This window comes from Solanum dulcamara, chromosome 11, assembly GCF_947179165.1.
Source record: "Solanum dulcamara chromosome 11, daSolDulc1.2, whole genome shotgun sequence".
NCBI classification, from domain to species: domain Eukaryota; kingdom Viridiplantae; phylum Streptophyta; class Magnoliopsida; order Solanales; family Solanaceae; genus Solanum; species Solanum dulcamara.
The window spans coordinates 46,816,943-46,840,657 of NC_077247.1; the positions used below are offsets into that span (position 1 = coordinate 46,816,943).

General features: G+C 34.0%; 3 protein-coding genes and 1 pseudogene across 4 annotated transcripts; all 4 read right to left on the minus strand.

The window, feature by feature from the left end:
* Positions 1-1,769: 1,769 nt before the first annotated feature.
* Positions 1,770-5,180, minus strand: LOC129874609 (phospholipase A1-II 1-like). 2 transcript variants are annotated; one of them, XM_055949920.1, is made up of 3 exons: positions 4,362-5,180; positions 3,674-4,279; positions 1,770-1,976 (listed from the first exon to the last, which is right to left on the minus strand). In XM_055949920.1, exons 1-2 carry the CDS (start codon positions 5,004-5,006, stop codon positions 3,680-3,682), a joined length of 1,245 nt encoding a protein of 414 aa, XP_055805895.1. In that variant the 5' UTR covers positions 5,007-5,180; the 3' UTR covers positions 1,770-1,976; positions 3,674-3,679. The 2 variants fall into 2 exon arrangements, with proteins under 2 accessions (XP_055805895.1, XP_055805896.1); XM_055949921.1 differs by lacking the exon at positions 1,770-1,976 and adding an exon at positions 2,179-2,443.
* A 2,925-nt stretch (positions 5,181-8,105) lies between these two features.
* Positions 8,106-9,857, minus strand: LOC129872648 (phospholipase A1-II 1-like; the record flags this gene model as incomplete). The annotated part of the gene is made up of 2 exons (XM_055947580.1): positions 8,106-9,002; positions 9,114-9,857. Coding segments are annotated over 2 exons (1,332 nt in total), but the record flags the coding sequence as incomplete, so codon positions are not given.
* A 2,225-nt stretch (positions 9,858-12,082) lies between these two features.
* On the minus strand, positions 12,083-13,689 carry LOC129873292 (phospholipase A1-II 1-like). The gene is made up of 2 exons (XM_055948358.1): positions 12,850-13,689; positions 12,083-12,755 (listed from the first exon to the last, which is right to left on the minus strand). Exons 1-2 carry the CDS (start codon positions 13,480-13,482, stop codon positions 12,147-12,149), a joined length of 1,242 nt encoding a protein of 413 aa, XP_055804333.1. The 5' UTR covers positions 13,483-13,689; the 3' UTR covers positions 12,083-12,146.
* A 3,680-nt stretch (positions 13,690-17,369) lies between these two features.
* LOC129875041 (factor of DNA methylation 1-like) lies at positions 17,370-23,457 on the minus strand (annotated as a pseudogene).
* Positions 23,458-23,715: the final 258 nt, after the last annotated feature.

Sequence of the window (23,715 nt, forward strand, 5' to 3'; positions counted from 1 at the left end):
CATGAAAATTCATCATTCGTATGAATCTTCTGGTTCTTTAATGGATGTCCAATTAAATTTTCATGGATTCGTCTCATCATTATTGAACCAGGATGACCTATTCGATCATACCATAACACAAATGTATTTAAATCAATAAACTTCTGCTTTACGATCATATGTGCTTCAATTGCATAATGTTTTGCATAATATAGGACAGACGATAAAGTTGGTAATTTTTCAAAATATATTTCGGGTCTGAGACACTTTTGGTTATACCAAGGTATTCAGTATTCATTTCATATAGTGTCTCAACATGATATCCATTTCTGCGGATATCTTTAAAACTTAACAAGTTTCTTGGGAATTTAGAAGAGAATAATGCATCTTCAATAACAATCTTTGTCCCCTTAGGCAGAAATATAGTAGCTCTTCCGGAGCCTTCAATCATTTTCGAATTACCAAAAATTATTGTAACATTTGCTTTTCTTCTAAGCAAGTTGGAAAAAATATTTTTCGTCTTTAAAAATGACATGAGTTGTTCCATTATTAATCTCACAGCCGAGCATCATGATTATAATTTCTTTTTTGACCACGACCACGACCACGACTAGGGTCATGACCTCTTTCACGTTGGTTATAATTTGCTCGATTCACTTCAGGGAGTGGAAAAGAACCAACGGGGTCGACTATCATGATTTTTCATTAGCAGTTCGCTGTGGCGTTCAGCAATCAGAAGGTGAAAAAGTAATTCAGAATATTTTTTAAATCCCTTTTTGCGATATTGCTGCTGTAGGAGCATATTCATGGGTGAAAATGTGGAGTATATTTTTTCAAGTTTATCTTGCTCAATGATTTCTTCTCCGCATAAATTTAACTGAGCTATAATTCTAAACAAGGCAGAATTATATTCAGTTATATTTTTAAAATCCATTAATCTCAGATTTAGCCAATCATGACGTACCTGTGGAAGGATGACCAACTTCAGGTGGTCATATCTTTATTTAAGATTCTTCCACAGTTTAAGGGGATCCTTTAATGTAAGGTACTGTAATTTTAATCTCTCGGCAAGATGGTGGCGGAGAAATATCATGACTTTGACACGGTCTTAACTAGATGTTGTATTGTCATCTTTGATGGTATCTGCCAGACCCATCGATTCTAGATGTATTTCGGTATCTAGTGCCCATGATGAGTAGCCTTTTCTAGATATGTCAAGAGCAACAAAATCAAGTTTAGAAATATTAGACATTTCAAGAAAACAAAATTATTACCCCTTTTGTTACCTTCTTAAGAATATAGTTCAAAGTGATGGAAGCTCGTGTTAATAACGTGTTATAAAATAAATTAACTTACCAAAATAAGAAGGAGATAGTAAAAAAAAAAAAGGAGAAGATGAGAGAATTTTGCAGTGTATTTCGTATTTTTTTTTGTGTGTTCTTACATTACCAAAGAATGATCATTTTTATAGAAAAAAAAAAAGCAAGTTGAGCAACTTGCCTAGTGGGTCCATAAAAATGGACATCCACTACTATTTTTCATAATATCTTCCATATTTTAGTGGAGTATTTGGAAAATATAAGACAACGACTATATTCACAGTAGGTAAGTAATTTGTCGCAAGCTGATGATGAGGAAAAGAAATTAAAATAATTAACACCTACCATCATTCCTAAATAATGAATATTTTATGCCAATTGGCAATCTTCAAATGATTAGTACAGTATAAACTTTAAGATTTGTTTAAATTATAGTATTGGATACTAATATTTTCTGAACAATATCATACGTACGTAAGGTGCAGGAGCATGGGCCCAGGGCTAGTAATATTTTCGATATTGTCCCTACAATATCATAAATCTCAATCACATTGTTACTGGGCGTTACTCCCTTGTCCAATAAGTAGGTAGAATCAAGTGCTGTTGCCCCTCCCACTGAATTTTACATTATTCCTTTCATCTTTAATTCCTCTCAAATGTGAGCCAACAAACTCTCAGCTACAAATACAAGAAGTGATCAGAAAAAAAAAATTGGTGAGTTTTTGGTATACATATTGGAATGCACAAAAAGGAGATGAATTAATAATCCATCTATCAACCAATATGGAACATTTAACATCTTTGCATGAGCATTTAAACTAACCAACTCGAGCCTGAATAATATATATAACATGAGAGCACAATCAACAAATTAAATGACAAAAATTAGTCAAATTCATTCGCTGACCAATGTATTAATTATACACTTAAGATTAATTACATGGTTGAAAATTTGTAGATACGTGCATACCAATAAAATCTATAACAAGATGCACACAGAAAAATCGACCAGTGGGGATGATGAAAGAATGTTTCACCATAAGGTCTTAAGGAGAAATAGGGAGGAGGGATTTTGTTTAGAGAGAGATGAAGTTTATTTCCAGTATCAGCAAACGAATAATGGAGTCCAAACACCCCTCGATGTTCTGAAAATTACGGTTTAAGACCAAAAAGAAGAAATCCAATTAACTAATTTTACAAAAAAAAAAAAGAAAAGAAGAAGAAGCCATGACAAAGACGGCTTTTAATTTGCATCAGGAAAAAAAATAATCACATTCTTATAAAAGAAAAATGTGACTCAAATGATCCTTTATCTTTGGTGCTAGGTTTAAAGTAGTTCCGTAAAAATCATCTAAGTGGCTTTGGTCATTTAATTTAAGTTTATCAAATGTGAGTGCTTTTGATCTCTGTTAAATATTTATCAAATTTTAATTAATAAATTTGACCAAAATTGTGAAAATAGAAAATACTTAACGTGATTACTATATGGTAAACGGTATTAGGAATTAGGATGATTATTAATTAAGGAGTCCTAAAATATATTAATAAATATAAGATAAAGAGAAAAATATATTTTAAAAATTAAAGGGTCCACAAAAGATAGAACGCGAAATAAAATTATCCTCAGGGTAAATTAGAAATTTTGCCATCACAACGTGCCTAAATTTGACATAAAAAAGTCATGCCATTATGCTAAATTCTATGTACACATTTGACAATTTTCCCCCCATAAGTATGATGAGGCCATTGGTAATAGTGAATTTTAGTTGAACAATTGCTTTAGAGAAGGTAGTAAAACTGTTGATGCCATGGCTAAGCATGAAGCTAGGTTTTACCAATATATAATGTTGTAATAATATTTTGTGTCATATGCAACATTACTAATTATCATGACCAGAATATGGTGTATTGTGCCTTTGTGATTTTAATAAGAAAAAAAAAACTTATCATATAATGCATATACTAAAAATACAAGAGCTATGAGGGAGTTTGACTATACTAACAACTCCCTTACTAAAAAAGGAAAGACAAACCTATTTACCCACTGCTCTGGCTAATTTGACATCACTCAATCCCTTTTTAAGTATTTAATATACAAATAATACACAATTTTAATATAACTTGTGTGGTCCATGTATGCTCATTACTAGCACATGGATAGTAAGTATTATATTCGTTATCATAGTTGATTTTTCATTGTCATCCACTTAATAGTTTCTTTTTTTAAAAACAGTTATTTTGATTAATTATTGATCAAATCAAAGTTAAGTACATCATGAAACAGGTATTTTGATTATTTAAGATTATTTTTTTTCAATTTCAATTTTTTTCAAAAATAATTTTCTTATATAATAACTATTAATTGAGTGATTTACCAGAAATTAAATCTCATAATCCATGAGAATCCAAGATCCATCTTCTTGTTGAACCATTCCTTTGTTCTTCTCGATCCACCATGTAGCTGGTACACCATATTCATCCTTCAAAAAGTCCCCTTGCTTATTCACCAATGCGATATCTCTGTTTATTTCCAGCTTGAACTCTCCTTCTGGTCCATGTGTTCCGGCAATTCCGTGCAGATAAACTTCCAGAATATGACAAAATATGTCTTTCTTCAAGTAGTCTGATTTTGTAGTATCTATTGGAAGTTCGATGCCAACATCTTCATACACTCTCCAATCTGTTGCAGAACCTTCGACCAGTCCACGGTCTGGCTTTTTGGGAATGTCATCAAGGGCATTGGTAATCCTCAAGATTTGAAGATTTTTCAATTTTTGATAAGCTTTCTTGAAATTGGCCTCTCCAACTCGTGGGCTAGCAAATAAAAATGCAGTCACTGGAAACTCCTTGTTGATTTGGTTAACAACTATGTCAACTGAGCAAAGTGTGGCCAATGATGAACCCAAACTGTGGCCTGTAACACTGATGCTAACTTCCTCCTTACTGTATTGCTTCAACAACCTTTTAACTTCTTCAAGAACCTGCCAGTTTTAATGGCTCAACAATTATATAATCACTCGGAAATTAAAGTTGCAAAAAAATACTCTACTAATTTATTCGTACCTGATCTCTGGCGCTGGTTATTCGGTTGAAATCTGAAGCGTCGTTAAGACAAGTATAAATTGAATAAAAACCTCCATGTACTAGAATGTTATCCGTATTTTCACCAAAGATTTTTGTTGGTTGGACCAAGGACCAGTTATCGTCATCGTTGCGTTCCGAGACCGTCTTGGTCCCTCTCCAAGCAATCAAAATGTCTCTCCTCCCTAATGCAACTTTACCTTCATCAGTGGCAACAGCAACAAACCCAATCCAATTTGATTCTTTCATCTTCTCAGTTTTACTTGGCACATTTGAAGCTGCATAGAAATATTTGGTGATTTCATATTTGTTTTTGTCGAGCCCCACTCTTGTGAAGAGGTTCTTTTTGGAGTATCGACTTGTTCCTCTGTATTTTGAAACTTTCTCATTATTGAATGAGTCGTAGATGGCTTGACACATTTGGCCATAGTGAATGAGGTATTGGCGGAGATCATAATCCAAAGGGTCAAGTAAACCTTCCCAATTATTCTTACCACTCAAAACTTCCCATCTTTCTGCTATGCTGTTGTCTCTGTTTTCGATACCCTTTTTCCTTTTCAAACAGCTCCTTATTTTTCTATTTACAAACTCCCATACTTTGATAACGCATCCCATCTTTCTTCTCATTCAATACTGGACTTGTTAAGCTTTTTTTTTTCTTTCTAAGATCCCACCTACTACTGAACAACGTGGCAAAGAGTAACATGGATCAAGATCCCTACTAGGGTTGTCCTCGAAATTTTAGTTTTTTCCTTACTAATACTCTCACGGTGGTTTGTTTGGTGGATGAGATTGATAAAGTATATGGATTGGTTATTTTCACCACATATAAATATATGGGATAACTTATTTTTTTTTATAATATAAATAACGAAATAAATAATTTCCAACCTAACTAATATTCCTTGTAATAACGAAGAAACCCAAAATAAGATAATTTTACAGAAAAAGTTCAAAAATATCTTTAACATATTAGAAATGATTTAACGTATAAAAATGGTTCAAAAATGTCATTATTACACCTATTGGATAAAATATGATCTTAACCTATTAGAAATGATTCAAATTTGTCCCCCTTCTACATAAAAATATGTTTATCAACTATTAAATACTATTTAATATGCCTGCATTTCGTACAATCTTAATATATTTTATTAATAAATATTATATTTTTATAACATCAAAATATTTCTAAAAATTCTTTTTAGCCTTCAAATTTGAATAAATTAACTCAACTTTTTAATTTGATTTTACTTCTATTAGCATCTTAATTATATATTTTTTCCATTGTCTAGCAATTTTAGTCTTTTAAAACTACTGAAATTTTTGTATAAATTATGTTAACTGATCTGTATTTACACTTGGAAAAAAAATCAACAAAAATTATCTTTTTATGGGCATACATAATGAAATTTCTCTTCTTTGTGACTAAGACAATATTTTTATACAACATACATTCGGGTTAATTCACACGTTAGTTCATATATATATTATTTAAAGCAAATACTTCTACTAGGTAAGAAAAACAAACAAGAATTTTTCAAAAAAGAAAAATACAAATAAAAAAATTGAATAATTGTCAAAGTACCGTTAAGAAAATTATAAACATATATAATTAGAATTAGTAAACTTTTGAGTCATTTCTAATATGTTAAGGACATTGTTTATCTAATAGGTAGAGGGAAGAACAAATTTAAATCATTTCTAATAGGTTAAAGATATTTTTGATCCAATAGGTGGAAGATGGACATTTTTGAACAATTTCTAATACGTTAAGGATATTTTTGACCCAATAAATAAAAAAAGGGCAAATTTAATCCAATAGATAGAAAGAAGGCACCATTTCTAATACGTTGAAGATATTTTTGAATCTTTTCCAATAATTTTATAACATCTTACATTCAGTGACGGACCCAGAAATTTTATGAAGGAGGTTCAAAAAAAATTAAACACACTAATCAAAAAAAAATGTGCTTATTCGAATTCGCACCCGCGAACTGAGATAAAATATTGAATCCCATTTGCCACTGAGCTAGTCCTTTGGCTTATGCTCAGAGGGTTCAATGTTAAATATATACACATAAATTAAAAATTTTATCTTATATATAGAGTATAATTTTTTATCGAAGGAGTTCGGATGAACCTTCAAGGTATAAGAAATACCTCTGACGATCTGAGTATTGCCACGACTCCCCAGCATTGCTATTCTCCTTGAACCCACCGTACAATTCTTTTTATTTGAGAATCAGTTCAACTAATTTCAAAACTTTATTAAATAAGATTAATTTGGTATTATAAATTAAAATTTAGATATTTAAAAAATATATAAAAGGGCAGTCCGGTGCACTTAAGCTCCCGCTATGCGCAGGGTCCGGGGAAGGGCCCGACCACAAGGGTCTATTGTACGCAGCCTTACCTTGCATTTCTGCCAGAGGCTGTTTCCAAGGCTTGAACCCGTGACCTCCTGGTCACATGGCAGCAACTTTACCAGTTACTCCAAGGCTCCCCTTCCGTATTTAAAAAAAAATAAATATATAAAATATATTATAAATTATAATTTTTTTATATTAATATGATAAAAAAAATACATCATAAAATATTTGTTTTTTAGGATTTAGGTATAAGTGTGTTATTTTATAGAGTTTAGAGTTAGGTTGTTGGTAGTTTATTCGTCCTTCATATTTTATATTGATTAGCTTACAATATAAATATTAGTTAATTGTTTTAAACAATATAACTATGAACATGTCAAGCTTCCCAAGTCAATGCATAACTTTGTTTATAATATGTGAAGAACTTTATTTTTTTACTATAATTAATTTAAGATAAGGTGTTACATAAGTTAGTAAAAAAAAGTATAATAAAAATTAAGACAATATTTATCATTAAGAAGTAGATACAAAAAATATATATTTTTTACTTAAATTGTAGTATGACAATTAATTAATACATATATATACCATCATCAATGGCGTCTGCCGTCTGGTCTTAGTGTCGTTTTGGTGTGAGGGATAAAAATAAATAGTCTTGAGATAAATTTTTGGTGTCTTGTTTGGAATAAATTATCCCACCATTTCTACCATAGTGATGAAATAAATTATCCCATATACATGATAGAATAAGTTATCCCAGGATTAATATAACTTGTTTCTAACCAAACGACCTCTTAGTTTTGGTTATCCTTTGGCCTGTAAGGTTAATACCACCTGCTCCACTACCCTGGCCATCATCCCATTGTTGGGTGTTTGCCCTGACTTTCCTAGTATAATTAGGTTTTTTTTTCCTAAAAGGAAAACACAATGTCTCCATATTTGGCTAGTCATTTTTCTTATAAGAAAAGGTTAATGACTCTATAAATAAAGACTTATTCCTTCTAACTTAGTAGCATTCACAATGTAGTCCTAAGGGGATTTGAGAGTTTTGTGTGGGGGGAGAAACTGTGAGACACAAGTGATACGTTATTACTTGTGTGAACCTCTTTGTATTCCGAGTGAATTGTGTGAGGTTATTTCTCTCGATTATTTGTACTCTCATATTTTATAGTGAATTTCTCATCTCCTCTTGTGGACGTAGGTCAGTTGGCCGAACCACATTAAATGTTTGTGTCTCTTATGGTATATTTCTCGTGTGTCTTCTAATTCATGGTTATTCAAGGTTTGCTTTACTAGCTTCCGCATGACACCTAATTATTTTGGTCCTAACACCCATCTAGCCTTCTCTTAATAGAAGAATGCTCTATGCCATGATCGTCAGCCACATCATGTCCTCCCTCTCCATATTTTCTTGAAAAAGAATGTCAAAATCATCGTCAGAAAATAAGGAAGAAACAAATTATTGGATGACTATTACGATTTATTTTTGTAATTCCATAAAAAAGTTAGACAAGTTATCTAACCTTAGGAAACGATGAGATGACAATTGTCTTTATTAGAACGATATGATCTACGGTACTTCAACAAGACATATTAGAATTTCATCATAATTGAGAGTTAAATTGGATGACTAAACTTGAGGATCTATTTCCTTGTAAATGAATTAAAGATCATCATCTTCATTTTGTTGTTGAATCCACGATCCATTTTGTTGTTGAACCATCCCTTTATTCTTCACAACCCACCATGAAACCGGTACACCGTATTCGTCATTTAACGTGTCCATATACTTGTTAACAAGTGAGACATCTCGTTCCACTTCTAGCTTGAACCCTCCTTTTGATCCTTGTGTTCCAGCAACTCCATGCAAGTAACATTCCAGGTTATGCCAAGTCCAATAGTCTCCAGGACTTTTTAGATAGCCCGATTCTCTAGTGTCGATGTTTAATTCGACACCAACATCTGAGTAGCCAATTAATGGATAATGTGGAATTATATCTGGCGTATTTCGGACTCTCAGAGCTCGAAGATGATTTTGGAGTTCTGAGAAGGTTTTCTTGAAATTTTTATCTCCCACTCTAGGACTTGCAAATAGAAATGCGGTGACTAGAAATCCCTTGTTAATTCCATTGAAAACCATATCTACTGCATTTAATGTCGCGACTGATGCCCCCATGCTATGCCCTGTTACTGTTATGGTAACTTCCTCGTTCTTGTATTGTCCCAACAATCTTTGAACTTCTCCAAGTACCTAATTATAAAATTAATCTAACAATTATCAACACATTATTTTTAGTAGATTGTAAAAGTAAGTTTAACTTTTTTTTTTTTGGTTAAGATAGAGGATGATGAATTTAATTACTTGCTCTCTAGCACTGGCCTTATTGTATGGTGATCGTGAATCATCTGAAGTATACATGGAATACCATCCTTGATGAACTTTAGGATCAGATTTTTCACCAAAGATTATTGGGGCTGAGACGCGAATAAATTGAAAATCATTAAACCATTCCATAGAGACAACAGTTGATCTCCAAGCAATCACTATATCCCGTCTTCCTAATGTTACTTTACCCTCATCTGTGGCCACGGCAACAAACCCAATCCAATTTGACTCCTTACTCCAAGCTTCCCGTGCTAATGATTTTATGATGAATGCTTCTGGAACTTGTATAGATGATGTCGCGTAAATATATTTGGTTACCTCATACTTGAACGGATTCGATATCTCAATCCCCGTTTGAGAAAAGAAATTCTTCTTAGAATATCGGCAACTTCCAGCATACTTTGATGTCATGTCGTTGTTGAAGGCATCTCTAGTTGCTTGTACCATTTCTCCATAGTGAATGAGGTACCGACGAAGATCATTGTCAAGTGGATCTAATAACCCTTCCCAATTGTTTTTACCACTAAGAAGTTTCCATCTTTCTGCTATATTGCCCACATTCTTGTTTGTATTTTGCATCTTCAATATGTTTTCCCTTGGGTTTTTTCTTTGTTTGAACCAGTTGAAGTATATATAGTATATATTCTTCTTTTTGATGGACCTTTGGATATCATGTGTACAAATTTGATAATTTTTTCCCCATATGTCTGATGAGGCTATTAATTGGTAATGTAGTTACCAAATTGCATCATTCATTTATCATGAGAAGTTTTGCTGTTGCTTTTCGTTCTTTCCATTCCACACTCAGGCTGACATTGCCCAACAGAAATTTTATGGAAAGAAGAATTAAAGGGACATGCTTGACATTTTCACAAGGCAAGCATTCCATATATCTGTTTCGTTTTGAACAATTCTCACTCATGTAGTTTGTGTGGAGAATATATATTGAGTATCACTATAGGACATTCAAATTTTTTTTCTCAATAATCTCTATTTTTGTTTCCAAGACAAGTCCTTCATCAACACTAGTCAATATCAAGAAGGTGCTTGGTACTCCCTCCATTTTAATTTTTGTGTCCAATTTTTCTTTTTAGTCCGTTAAAAAAAATCTATATGAAATACTTAAGGCCACAAAATTATATGACATTTTGGAACATTTGGCATATCTTTTAATTTTAAGATCACAAAATTCAAAAGTCTTTTTTTAATTATTTAAACTTCGTGTCAAATCAAAATAGGATATAAATAAATTGAAATGAAGGCAGTATTATTTTGCCAAAATGTCTAACTAGTTTTTCCTTGCTTTGAACTTTGAAGCATAGTTGCTTATACTTGGAGCACCAAAGGTATATTATGAATAAGCCTCCTCTTCTCCGGACCCAAATTTTCTTTTTTCCAAAGAAGCGACTAGAACATTACGTATCATATACTAATATATATGCCCAGTACAATATGTATTGTAATAACGGTTAAATAATATCACGAACGTAGAAAATAAATTGTGGCATGCCAATGATATATGTGAGCATCCCAACTTTTTTGCTCACATTTATATCATAGAACAAGGAAATGGTCATTTTGAGCTAAAATGAACAGAATGGTGAAATAACAAAGTTTTGAAGTTGGAGTACCCAAATCAACCCATTCAATTGAGTCCTCAAACATCCGATTCATTGGGTAACTAATAACTGGCTAGCTCTCTGAATCACTACTTAATTATTTTTCAAATGCACTACTCCCACCGTCTCATGTGACACAATTTAAATTGCAATTGATGTAAATTTCTTTATTTTGACCGAAAATTTGGATATATGATTTTAAAGTATTTTGAAAAATAATTTATATATATAAACTAAATAAAAAGTACTATAAGTTAATTAATAATTTAAAATATTTAAAAGTCATATGAATAAACTATGTCAAAAAAATTTTGTTTGACTTTTGAGAGGTAAAAGTGACGCAATAAATAAGAACAAAAAGATTTTTTACTTTTTCCTGAAAAATTATTTTATTGTATCCAAAAATAGGATTTGATCATGAAAATTTCAAATATAACTTAAAGTTATATTTGGAATTCGGAAAACAAAAATCTTGTTTTCACTTTTACTATATTTTTCTTTTTCAAATTTTATCCTAAATATTTTGATTTATAAAAATATATACTTCATGTTTTTTAGGAACGGTACATTCAAATAACCAAATATTATATGCAAAAATTATAACCAAACATAACTTCTACTTCAAAATTTTCAAATAAAGAAACAAAATATTTGCAATAGTATGTAATAATTCATACATGAGATTTAATCTATGATATTATGTGATTATTACTATGAGATATTACTCTTTTAAAATAAATTTAATTATATATTTCAGATAAATTAGTCAAATTAAATAATTTTTCTAATTTTTAAAAATTGAGAATATAAATCATATTCCAAAAAAGTACATGCAATATTCTTTCATCCTATTCTGAAAAGGTGGCAAATTCTAAATATTCTTTCCAAAAATATAATAAAACATCACTGGTCCAACTTTAAATTTCCAAATAAAATGATTTTTTCTAGTTTTCATGGGCCCACTATATATATATATTCAAGCAATTTCTTGTCACTATCTTTTCTTTGTACAAAAACTTAACAAATGGTCGTGATTAATGCATTCACTGTACTGCAACAAGAAAATAGAAGAAAAGAGATAAAGGACTATGACCCACTGCTCTGACTAATTTGACATCAATCATGAACCTCAGGCCGACTTTCGTCCCTGCTCGACGACGGTAGGGACGATTGCTTCCCTTACTTATCAGTAATCTTACCAATTATTATGGAGGATCTGTTTGTAAATAAATAAAATTTCTTAAAAATATATTAAGCATGTTATTTTTAATATATCAAATCAACCACGGTATAAAACGTAATATCAGATTCTCAATATGTATAGCATAAGCACAATTAATATTAGCATTGCTATATTCAACACTGTTTTCATACATGCTACCAACATTCCCTAACTGTCATCATCCTCGTGATCCATGAGAATCCAAGATCCATCTTCTCGTTGAATCATTCCTTTATTCTTCTCGATCCACCACGATATTGGTACACCATATTCATCCTTCAACGTATCGTCTTCCTTATTCATAAGAGCAATATCCCGATTTATTTCCAACTTGAACTCTCCTTCTGGTCCATGTGTTCCAGCAATTCCGTGCAAATAAACTTCCAGAATATGATCATTTATGTCTTTCTTTAAGTAGTCTGATTTTGTAGTATCAATTGAAAGTTCAAAGCCTACATCTTCATACACTCTCCAATCTGTAGCAGAACCCTCGACCAGTCCACGGTCTGGCAGCTTCGGAATGAGATCAGGGGCATTGGTAATCCGCAAGATTTGAAGATTTCTCAATTTTTGATGAGCTTTCTTGAAATTGGCTTCTCCAACTCGTGGGCTAGCAAATAAAAATGCAGTTACTGGAAACTCCTTGTTGATTTGGTTGACAACTATGTCAATTGCGCATAGTGTGGCCAATGATGAACCCAAGCTGTGGCCTGTAACACTGATGCTAACTTCCTCCTTACTGTATTGCTCCAACAACCTTTTAACTTCTTCAAGAACCTGTTTGAATGTACAAATACAAAAGGGAATTTTAATCAGTATCACCTGGAAAGCTGCTTAAAGATATCTCTCTCTATATATATAAAAGTCCTACCTGATCTCTAGCACTGGTTGTCCGATTGAAATTTGAAGTGTCGTTAAGAGAAGTATAAATTGAATAAAAACCTTTGTGTACTAGAATGTTATCCGCATTTTCTCCAAAGATTTCTGTTGGTTGGACCAAGGACGATTCAAAATCATCATTCCATTCCGCAGGACAAATGGTCCCTCTCCAAGCAATCAAAATGTCTCTCCTCCCTAATGCAACTTTACCTTCATCAGTGGTAACAGCAACAAACCCAATCCAATTTGATTCTTTCATCTTCTCAGTTTTACTTGGTTCATTTGAAGCTCCATAGAAATATTTGGTGATTTCATACTTGTTTTTGTCGAGCCCCACTCTTGTGAAGAGGTTCTTTTTGGAGTATCGACTTGTTCCTCTGTATTTTGAAACTCTCTCATTATTGAATGAGTCGTAGATGGCTTGACACATTTGACCATAGTGAATGAGGTATTGGCGGAGATCATAATCCAAAGGTTCAAGTAAACCTTCCCAATTATTCTTACCACTCAAAACTTCCCATCTTTCTGCTATGTTATTGTCTCTGTTTTCGATCCCCTTTTTCCTTTTCAAACAGCTCCTGATTTTTCTACTTACAAACTCCCATCCTTTGTTAATGCATCCCATCTTTCTTCTGGTTCAATACTGGACTTGTTTTGTTTTTTTTCTTTTCAAGATCCCAGTTACTACTGAACAACGTGGCAAATTGAATTTATGTATTACAGTACATTATTTTGAGAAATACAACTGGCTGCAATGACAGATCTAAGTCTTGCACGACTTCCGAGAATTCTTTTTAAAAGTAGAGAGAGTCATTATTTGAATTTAAAATAGTTGAAAGTTTCATTGAAAAGAAGGGTAATTCTGAAAATAATTCTTTTGAGAGCCCGTATGAACTTTGACTACAACAACAACAATCCAGTAAAATCCCACATCGAGGGGTCTGGGGAGGATAGAGTGTACGCAGATCTGACTCCTACCAATGTAGGACGGCTGTTTCCGAAAGACCCTCGGCTCAATAAAAGCATAGAAAAAGGTTAGACAAGAATATTAGAGTAAATAAATAAATAAATAAATAGATGACGATGACGAAAATGGTCCAAACATTAGTATAATCAAAGCACAAAAAAACAGTAGATATTATTATTGGATAATAACATAAATACCATAACTAACATACATCAGAGTATAAGAAATCATAGTGTGTTAATACACCTACGAGTAAGGGAGAATAAAACCACTATGTACTAGCCTTCTACCCTAATGTGTGTCCTCCACACCCTCCTATCTAGGGTCATGTCCTCGGTAAGTCGTAAATGCGCCATGTCCTGTCTGATCACCTCTCCCCAATATTTCTTCGGCCTACCTCTACCTCTTCTGAAACCATCCATGGCCAACCTCTCACATCTCCGCACTGGTGCATCTGGGACTCTCCTCTTCACATGTCCAAACCATCTCAGTCGCGTTTCCCGCATCTTGTCTTCCACCGAGGCCACTCCTACCTTTTCTCTAATAGCCTCATTTCTAATCTTGTCACTCCTGGTATGCCCACACATCCATCTCAACATTCTCATCTCGGCAACCTTCATCTTTTGCACATGGGAGACCTTAGCTGGCCAACACTCCGCCCCATATAACATAGCTGGTCTAACGACCACTTTGTAGAACTTGCCCTTAAGTTGTGGTGGCACCTTCTTGTCACATAACACACCGGAGGCGAGCCTCCATTTCATCCATCCTGCCCCAATACGGTGTGTGACATCCTCGTCGATCTCTCCGCTGTCTTGCATGATAGAACCAAGGTACTTAAAACTACTTCTCTTTTGGATGGCTTGGTCCCCGAGCCTAACTTCTGCGCCAACCTCTTGAGGTGTCTTACTGAACTTGCACTCTAGGTACTCTGTCTTGGTCCTACTCAGCTTAAACCCCTTAGACTCCAAGGTGCGTCTCCAATCTTCCAGCTTAGCGTTAACTCCGCTAAGAGTCTCATCGATGAGGACTATGTCGTCCGCAAAAAGCATACACCATGGCACCTCACCTTGAATTTGTCGCGTCAATCCATCCATCACCAAGGCAAATAGGAACGGGCTAAGAGCTGATCCTTGATGCAACCCCATCATAACTGGGAAGTGTTCTGAGTCCCCTCCTACTGTCCTTACCCTGGTTTTGGCACCCTCGTACATGTCCTTGATCACCCTTATGTACGCTACAGGTACACCTTTAGCCTCCAAACATCTCCATAGTATCTCTCGTGGGACTTTATCATAAGCCTTTTCCAAGTCGATGAACACCATATGCAAGTCTCTCTTCCTCTCCCTATATTGCTCCATTAGTCTCCTCATAAGGTGGATGGCATCTGTAGTTGAGCGTCCCGGCATAAATCCGAACTGGTTCTCTGAAATAGACACGCCTCTTCTCACCCTCATCTCTACCACTCTTTCCCACACTTTCATAGTATGGCTTAGAAGCTTAATACCTCTATAGTTGTCACAGCTCTGCCTATCCCCTTTGTTTTTGTAAAGCGGGATCATGATGCTCGATCTCCATTCTACGGGCATCGTTGTCGTCGTAAAGATGACATTAAATAACCTAGTCAGCCATTCCAAACCTACCGAGCCCGCACTCTTCCAAAATTCTCCAGGGATCTCGTCAGGTCCGGTCGCTCTTCCCCGGCGCATCCTACGAACAACATCCTTAACCTCATCGATCGTAATACTCCTACAACCCCCAAAATCGTGACTCTTTCCTGTATGTTTCAAATCTCCCAACACAATTTCTCTGTCCCCTTTGTCATTCAAGTTCAAAGTTCCCGTATGAACTTTGACTAAATATTTGAAAATAATAATAATATAATTTATAATATTTTTCGTATATTTTTTTGAATATATAATTTTTTATTTTATAATATTAAATTAAAATAATACTAATTAACTTAAAAAATTAATTAAATTAACTTTCGAAAAACACAACAACAACTAAAATAGAATAGAGAAAGTAATAATAATAGGCTCTTAGACTTTGAAAAATGAACCATAAAAAAAGTGTCAATAATTCATTTATATTGTAGTATCAGTGAACATTAAATGTGAGAGGTTTGTCTTAATTACGGACCTCATTAAGAATTTTATGTGGAGCTCGCAAGAGCAAATTAAAGATGTGGTTTCATTTAATTTAATTTGATAAGAAGCGAATCTTTAGTTGGCACTTGACATATGAACTACTACTACTATAAAATAATTGATGAACTCAGTTTAATTTTAATTTTTACAATACTAAAAATAAATTCACTTTTACTCTTTCACTTTAGCACAGAGAGAGAGAATTTATTTTTTCAATAATTACTCATTTCAGTCTATTAAAGACTATACATCAATCATGGATACACGAACAAAGGAATTGTTCTATTTCCAAACTTCACCCTCAAAATACATAGATTTTTTTTCTCGAATCACGTGTTTTTCTCCTCGTAAGACTGAGAGAAATGAATAAATAGCAAATAAAAAAAAAGAATCAAATCGCACCATCTCTGTAATAGGTAAATGCCTCTTTTCTTCTGAAGTTGTCGGAAACTCGTAATAAGATATTGGCTACAATTGAAAAGATCTTATCAATAAAATTTCCATTTATCCTTGATCTAGGCATAGATAGCAATCCATTCTAGAATTCTTTTCATTATCTCTCTTGGGAAAAAGATCCCACAAAGAAAAGAATTGTATAGTACGAAATAACATAAAAAATTATCTATTTTTAAGAAAAAAACAAAAGATATGAATCCTCTATTCCAATTATTCCTTTTTTACAGGAATCGAGAAGAAATAAGAAATATTTCAATGCGATTCAATATCATACTAATATAGTAGTATAGGAACTATTCCAATCTTGCCTCTATCATTAGCTCGGGTAGTCCCTGTTTCTGCTGTTTTAATCACCTTTCAATGGCTCCCTTAATTATGTGCGAGGAATTGCCCTATTGAGTAAAGGAAAGCAGGCATATTATGATAAAATATAAACTTCATTTACTATTATGTAAGGGGTATGCCAAATCTATTATGGACAAGTAAAAATGTACGAGCATATTAACACTGCAGAGCTCCTCTTTTGATAAAAAATGCACTACACGTGAACACTACTTGATGTTATGTTTTAACCCTTCTTGAATGTTAGTAATATTCAAGTAATGTGATTTTTACATTGCGAAATATAGTTGCAGTAAAGGATGAGTGGTCACCATCCATTAAATTAACACAGAAAAATACAGATACTTTGAATAGTTGTCACTTCTGAGTGAATCTTTATTGTCTTATGAGAACATCAAAGTCCCACAGGTTGAAATGTTCTTCCCCAATTAACACGCTCTCAATTGTCATTTTGAAATTAAAACAAAATGAAGATTTAAGTCTTTCTGATTTACGTTTTGACACATATAAGCCACCAAAAGTTTTCGAACTAAAAAGAGTGATATAAGAATGGCACGATGAAGAAGGCGCGCTGCTGAGAGCCAGAGAACACACAAGTATGAATTTTGAAGTTCTATCATTAATACGATACAAGCTAATAGCCTATGGGGTAATCAATGATACAATGAACTTCTGTGCAAAAAGAACCAAACATATACACCAAGGTGATGAATAGTGTAGAACTCATTCTTCATCATTAATATTTGCGGATTACCTCATACTCAACCAAAGACAAATTGCAATCTTCATCATCATCTACATCAAATTCCACAAGTTCTGCAACTATGATTTGTATCCGATGCTCTACAGCTAACCTCATGAAACCTCGATAGATTTGGATTTTTGCACCATAAAGAAGTAGAATGCTGCCTGGCTTCATTAAGTCAACTACATGATAAAACCAGAGCTATCATAAGCATAAGCAATAGGTATTAACTTTGTGACCATCATATATGGTTCCTTGATAGTGGAGAGCTAGATGGAGCAATCTAGGACAACTCATAAAAGATGAAATTATGTGAAGGCAACAGAAAGAAAAGAGAAAAAGAAGATGACGTTACCTTGTTCGTTACGAGCAGTGAATATGATAGTTCCAGTTTCATCTCCAACAAGGCACTCAGCTACACGTGTGATTTCCGGTTGAGATATCTGTATGACGGTAGGGACTGCTGCCTCGTGTTTTGCTTCTTGTCAACCACCACATCAGTTTTTAGGACCTTAACAATTAGATTGATGCCCTCTGTTCCTGGCTTCAACTCATCCACCTTCACAAATCCTAGTAGAAAACTTGTAACTTTATTACAGAGATGTGTACTTTTCATATATTTCTATTACACCAATGCATACTTTTCATATGCTCCTACTAGAGAGATGCATACTTCTCATATATTTCTAAAGTAATTAACAATGCCATACTATTTTCTTTCAAAGATACCAAGGAAGGCACCTAAAACCCACACATACATTATTGTAGGCCAGTGGTCTTCCTACATGGAGGGAAAGGAGTTGCATGAGCTTTTTGAACCAAAAAAATGATAATGGTTGTGTTCACTGTTCAGATCACTTATGCACACCTCAAATCCTGGTCTCCAATGGTCTTTAATTAAGAAAAAAAAAATGAAACATGGCCCTATTGATCTATTTCATACTCAGTACTCCCTTTCCCTGTAGTATCCCATTAAAACAACACCATCTCAGTCCTAAACAAGTTGGGGTGGGCTATATGAACTGTCACGGACCATGTTTCTACATTTAAGCTCAACTCATGTCATCACCCTATAGTATCTCATTGATACAATAAAATAATACGGCCAATAATATTCATATATAAATAGGGCAATCAAACAACAAACAAAAATACGGGATGTTCATTAGGATAAGAATCTTTAGCACGTTTTTTCCCTCCAACTTTATCTGAAGTGTAGATCGTGCTGTCTAGAATTCTGCTCCTAGATAGGTTGAATTTTTATGACCAGAATAGATTCTGAGCAGTGCAAAGAGCAATCATCTAAAAAAAAGTGATTTTAAGTTCTCATTCATAATGCCAGAGGCTGAGGGAAGAGCATTCACTAAAGCCCTTGTCCTTATCTGCAAAAAGAAAAGTTAGAATAATAGCTCTCTTTTGGACAATCTAACTTCCCCATGTATAATACAAAGGTTAGTCATTTTCTCTTATTTTGCTACTACACACTTTATACGAAATCTGTTTTGGTGTTCCTCTTGATCTTATCTGGTCACTGGCAAGTAAATGGTCACTCAGAGCCATCATTATGTGTTTGATTGGCCTCACTGAGTAACATAGCGTTATAGCAAGGTGTTTGTAAGACTTAAACACGTCAAAGCATGGTTGACTTGAACCTACAAGCTGAAGGAGAATACAACAATTGCAGCAAAATAAGAGTTTAAGATACTAAAAGCATACCTGTATCTTTGATCATTGCCTCCTTCAGTTTTTCCCCAATTAAACAAATGACTTCTTTTAGCGTAGCTTTCCTACCTTCCTCGAAATTCCAAAGATGATGCATCATAGTTCTGTCCTTCATGTTATACTCTTTAATTTCTGTCAAGGCTATAACAACAGCTAAATATACTTCATATCCCCACTCTTTCCTCAGCTGCTGGAGATACTTGTCCTCTTGGTCTATTGTTTCCTGAAGCATAAATAATGGTTTTTAGGCTTGAATTTGAAATCATGTAACTTAAAATAGAAAGAGTTCAGCTGAAAATGTTTCGGAGGGGATATCAGATAAACAGACTAGTTAGAATTCCACAGAAAGGAGAGAAATTCAGAGGAACGAATTGTATCGATATCTTTATATTAGCTAATTACACCATAGAAAATAGAGAAATCTGTTTGAACATAACATTTTGTTGCGCCATTTCACTCATTTATTATGAAAGGGTGCGTTTATTGCATCATTCAACTACATGAATTACATGACTTTCAAGAACTTGTGTTCTGAAATTAAGAAACCAATTTTTTTCATTTCAGTTGACAAGAAACAACAAATTGAAAATATCTCTTCAAAAAATGAAACTTAAACAGGTAAAAGGGAAGAAGAAAGGATTCAGATAGATCCTGCTCGAGCTTCCCCATTTAAGATGACAGTTTTGAATGGATTCCATTTGGGGTTCTCCATATAGAACACAATTCTGTCGCTTTTTCCTCGGCAACTTGATGAGAGAATTTCTGCTTGCATGCAGTGTGAAAAGGACAACTATCAATGGCACCAAATTTCTTTATGCCAATATCCACATCACCATAGTCCAGCTCAGAAAGAACCTGGAAGAGAAACAAAACAACTCAGTCATTATCTGATGAATTCAGAGTGGAAAAGTGAATGAAAAAGGTGTTTTCCATATTGATTTACAAGTGCAGACCCTAGTAATTCATGTGTTTGAAGAAATTACATCCAGCAAAGCTACATAAGCCAGAAAAGTGTTTCACTAATATCGTCATCAATATAGCCCATGTTGGATAAACAGATAGACCCTTTGACTTTAACACAATCATACAATGTTGACAGTTTATACATGTGTTTCTTGCAACACATTTTACTAGTAGTGACACTCACTTCATTGAATCTTTTCAACTACATCATCCATCTAAACTCTAAAGGGAGGTGTAGGTCACAGATGCAGAAATTTTTACCTCAATTGTCTGCACACTGTAAACAAAAGAATCCAACAGACAAGCGAAAACGTTACTCTGCAAGCAAATGGAGGTAAGGCAACAGGCCATTAGAAAGGTATTTTGCAATGGTTAGTGCCTACAAGAGCCACACCATTCTCTACTCTTAAATACCTATAAAGCTGATCTGCGACTGCTAATATATCCTCATTTGAGTTGGAGTGCACCTGTTACAAAGTATTCATGTACTTACATGTAGAAGGTCAAAACAGGTAAGAAAATTTCCAACTATATACCATACTAGCAAACTGCATAAATGTAAGAATTCCATACAGATGTTACTATCAAACATCAGATGATTAAAAACTTATGTGCACATTTTAGGAGTTACTAATAGCTAGGGTATTTCTTCCAACCATGAAACAAAAGTAGAGAATCAACCTAAATCCTAGGAAATGGATTCCTCAAAGTTGCGCAATTTCCAGTAAAAAGAAGAAAACTAAATTCTTCTTCAAATAGTAATTTAATTGCTGGTAAGTCCGAAGAGGACTAACAGATAAACAGAAATAAAGCTTGCAACATACTTGAGAATTCGCTGGTTATTTAGAATTTACTTTGTGCATAGTTAATACATGAGGAACATACTAAACCAAGTTTCAGTAAACACACGAAATTAGATGGTTCATGGGAAATGCTTGAGGCTATATCCATTGTCAATGATGATTTCTGAGTTTCGACCTAGGTAACTTTTCAGAATGAAATCCTATACTGAATGCTTTCAAATTGCTTTCTAAGCAGACTGGTAGACTCCAACGTACATATATGCAGATAGAGGAGAAAAAGAAATAAAGAAATAGAGGATAGAAAGTTGTTGGCTTAGATGCTGCAGATTGGCTTAATTCTGAGCATCAAAAGCATATTTCCTTGAAAAGAAACCACAGTAACCTGATGTCTGATCTAGTTAGCAGCTTTAAATGAATAATGTTTAAAGCATAGCTGTAGTAAAAATATGCTTCAAAAGAATGTCTAAAGACCCATACACTAATCATCTCATTTCGAGCTTCTACTAGCTCAGTTGTCTCGCTTTCCTTGCCCTTAAGCTTCTTAGCTAAAGTTTCCCAATAGTGTCTTTCCTCGGTGAGATTTTGCATAGTTATTGTCAACTCTTTAACCTTTTCCTTGGGTTCTTTATCTTCAACTTGGATCTCTCTTAAAGCTCTTATAGCTTGCTTATATGCTCTAACTTCCTTAGTTTCAAGCTCCTTCTCAAGCATAGCTATCTTACTCATTGCAGCATCCTTCTCTATCTTACGCTCAGCATTTGTATGCCTTTTGAAATCCTCAAACTTGGTTCTTAACTCCTCCTCCTTTTCAAGCTGAGCATTCATATGCCTCCCAGATTTTTCTTCTTTAGTTTCTAGCTCCTTCTCAAGAAAAGCTATCTTCTTGGCTACATCTTCTTTCTCCTTCTCTAGTTCCTCTATCTTACTTGATGCAGCTTGTTGCTCCGTCTCAAGCATAGCTATCTTACTCATTGCAGCGTCCTTCTCTATCTTACACTCATCATTTGTATGCCTTTTGAAATCCTTAAACTTGGTTCTTAGCTCCTCCTCCTTTCGAAGCTGAGCATTCATATACTTTCCAAAATTCTCTTTCTTAGTTTCTAGCTCCTTCTCAAGAAAAGCTATCTTCTTGTCTGTGTCTTCTTTCTCTTCCTCTAGCTCCTTTATCTTACTTGATGCAGCTTGTTGCTCCGTCTCAAGCATAGCTATCTTGCTCATTGCAGCATCCTTCTCTATCTTACGCTCATCATTTGTATGCCTTTTGAAATCCTCAAACTTGGTTCTTAGCTTCTCCTTCTTTTGATGCTGAGCATTCATATACTTTTCGAATTTCTCTTTCTTAATTTCTAGATCCTGCTCAAGAAAAGCTATCTTCTTTGCTGCATTTTCTTTCTCCTTCTCAAGCTCCTCTATCTTACTTGATGCAGCTTGCTGCTCCGTCTCAAGCATAGCTATCTTAGTGAATGCAGCTTTTCCCTCCTTCTCAAGCAAAGCTACCTTATTAACTGTACGTTCTTTCTCCTTCTCAAGCTCGTATATCTTAGTCAATGCAGCTTCTCCTTCCCTCTCAAGCTGAGTTATCTTGCTCAATGCAGCTTCTATCTCCTTCTCAAGCTCAGCCATTTTACTTGATAGTGATTCATTCCCCTTCTGTGAATCAGATATTCTACCATCAGAAGCAAAATAATAACCTGCTAATAATATTCATATCAAGTGGATACATAGTAGGACCAGCAGCATTGACACACCAGCATTGACACACCTCAAGACCTTCAACTTTTATTCCAATGCTGTTAACAGCTAAACCACGAGGGCAGACGCGATTAAGGAGATCTAGCCGTGTATAAGCCTGTAAGAGACGTAGAAAAATTCAGAGAAGATATAGATATTAGCACCTCTGGCCCAAATTCTTTGCTCAAATTTGACATTCATAGATTAAACCGACCAATGGTCAAAGCCATTTTCAGCATTAAATTGCAAAATCTTTTCACAAACTATATATAACAATAAACTACATAAGAATTCTACAAATAAAACTGCACAAATTTGTATTAAAAATGTAGTTGAGTAAAAGTTAACATGGACTAAAAGTTCAGGATGGATAAAAGTAACAATCAAATCAAGGACAACCTACTTATCAAAAAAGGAATACAACTTCACAACAACTGAACTGACTAAAGGAATATAACTTCACAACAACGAAACTGAATAATTATTCTCTCCCAAGCCACAAACAAAAGAGAAAAAACACAATGAACTCAGTTGAAGCTTAACCAACCAAGATAGATTAAAAAATAGAACCTTCTCCAATGGGAAGCTTACATGAATTGAACAACTAAAACTGAATATTTTAAAATTAATGGGGCTTAAAAAATAATAATGATCCCCTTTCCCAATTTATCATCAAAGAAGCAACCCTTCGGTAATGTGAGCTTTTTCATCAGCGAGTGGAGTTTGGGGACTGTCAAAGAAAGAAAAGGAGGGAACCTTTTGAATTTTGAAAGTCAAACCCTAAATTTACTCTCGACTAAATTAAAGTGATAAGTGTCAAAAACAAATCACTATTCTTTTTTGAGTTTCATACCTAAACTATTGAAAGTGTGAGTTTCATACCTAAACTATCACTTATTAGTATGAAACTCACACTTCCAATAGTTTAGGTATGAAACTCAAAAAAATGTGATAATTTAGGTGTATTTTTGACACTTAT